This window comes from Emiliania huxleyi, assembly GCF_000372725.1.
Source record: "Emiliania huxleyi CCMP1516 unplaced genomic scaffold EMIHUscaffold_7047, whole genome shotgun sequence".
In the NCBI taxonomy this organism is placed as follows: Eukaryota; Haptophyta; order Isochrysidales; family Noelaerhabdaceae; genus Emiliania; species Emiliania huxleyi.
This window is the reverse complement of record NW_005196718.1, coordinates 1-1,386: the sequence shown is the minus strand read 5'-3', so window position 1 is coordinate 1,386 and position 1,386 is coordinate 1. Positions and strand designations below refer to the sequence as shown.

Below are 1,386 nucleotides of genomic sequence, written 5' to 3'. Positions count from 1 at the left end.
TCCTGCTCCGTGAGAGAGGGCAAGGGAGGACCGGGCGCTGGCATACCAGGGGGGGGCAGGGTGGTGGGCGGCGACCGCCGCATACCGTCCTACAGCGGGGACTATCGCTACGCCAGGGAAGACAAGGACGTCGAAGTGCAGCTGCTGCTGTTCTCGACTGTTCGGCGGGTTCGGGAAGGGGGTCTCTGCGCCGGGGCATGTACACGCCGTCACACGGCCCTCGGCCCACTGCCCGAACACCTCTGTCCACACCGATAACAGTCTTCGCGCTCGTTGCCTCAGGGACGGGCGGCAACTATAAAAACAATGTGCTCAACCGGGTCGACGGGAAGTTCAAAACCCTCAAGAAAGCGTGCAACCGGGCACTGAAAAGAGTGCTGCGCAGCAGCCAGTGTTAGAAGTCAAGAGGTGCCCCGGGAGGTGGGCCAGTGTTAGAGGGCTGCCGGGGCGATATGGGAGTGAAGGACGACAAAGTCTCTCCACCTTGCAGGGAAAAGGGAGAAGAGGAGTCGGGGAGGGTCTCAAGATACAAGAAGAAGCGTCGTCCCCGCAGCCGCCGCGAGGGGGGGCGTACGCGGCGAGGTGGAGCTCGAGGAGGCAGGAGCTGGACACGCCGGCTGCTCTCGCATCATTGCGCGCCGCGAGAGCCGAAGCGACGACGCCAGATACCGCGATTTCTTTTGCGAGCTCAGCAGAGATGGCTCAGAGCGTTCTGTCCTGCTTGCTGCTCGGCCTCTTGGCCAGCGCCAGCGCGCTTTCGCTCGGCGCGCGGACTGCCCCGGCGGCCGCCGCCCGCGGCTGCCCGACGATGATGGCGGCCGCTGCCTTCCGCACTGGCGACATGGTCAAGATCCTTTCGGGAGACGACAAGGGCGCCGTCGGAAAGGAGCGCCCGACGCCCCGCGCAAGCCGGCCGCGCCTCCGCTCGCGTGCGAGGCTGGGAGGCAAGACCTCACCGACGTCCCATTGCACGCGCAGGTCATCTCGCTCGACCGGAAAACGAACAAGGTTGTCGTCGAGGGAGTCAATGTGCGCGCCACACAGCTGCGTCCACATCGCCTGACTCTGGGCACCTGGCCAGCTCGCCGCTTCGTCCACCACCCGCTATCGCCACCCACGATCGCCGCCGATCAGCGCCACAGCACCACGAATCAGCCGCCGCCGCGCGTTTCCCTCACCCTCATCGCCACGGGCACGGCAGGTGCGCACCAAGCACGTCAAGCCGATGAAGGAGGGCGAGCAGGGCCGGCTGCTCAAGCGCGAGGTCGCCGTGCACCTTTCCAACGTCGCGCCGTCCGATGAGCCCGCGCCGGCGGAGGCTGCAGCGCCGGCCGCCGAGTAGAGTCTACACACCTACCAGGACATTATTACTTGTCTCTCTCTTCC

General features: G+C 65.9%; 1 protein-coding gene across 1 annotated transcript; it reads left to right on the top strand.

Annotated features, from left to right (window-relative positions):
* Window positions 1-811: 811 nt before the first annotated feature.
* On the top strand, window positions 812-1,342 carry EMIHUDRAFT_78710 (hypothetical protein; the record flags this gene model as incomplete). The annotated part of the gene is made up of 3 exons (XM_005761519.1): window positions 812-877; window positions 979-1,029; window positions 1,202-1,342. 3 exons carry the CDS (start codon window positions 812-814, stop codon window positions 1,340-1,342), a joined length of 258 nt encoding a protein of 85 aa, XP_005761576.1.
* Window positions 1,343-1,386: the final 44 nt, after the last annotated feature.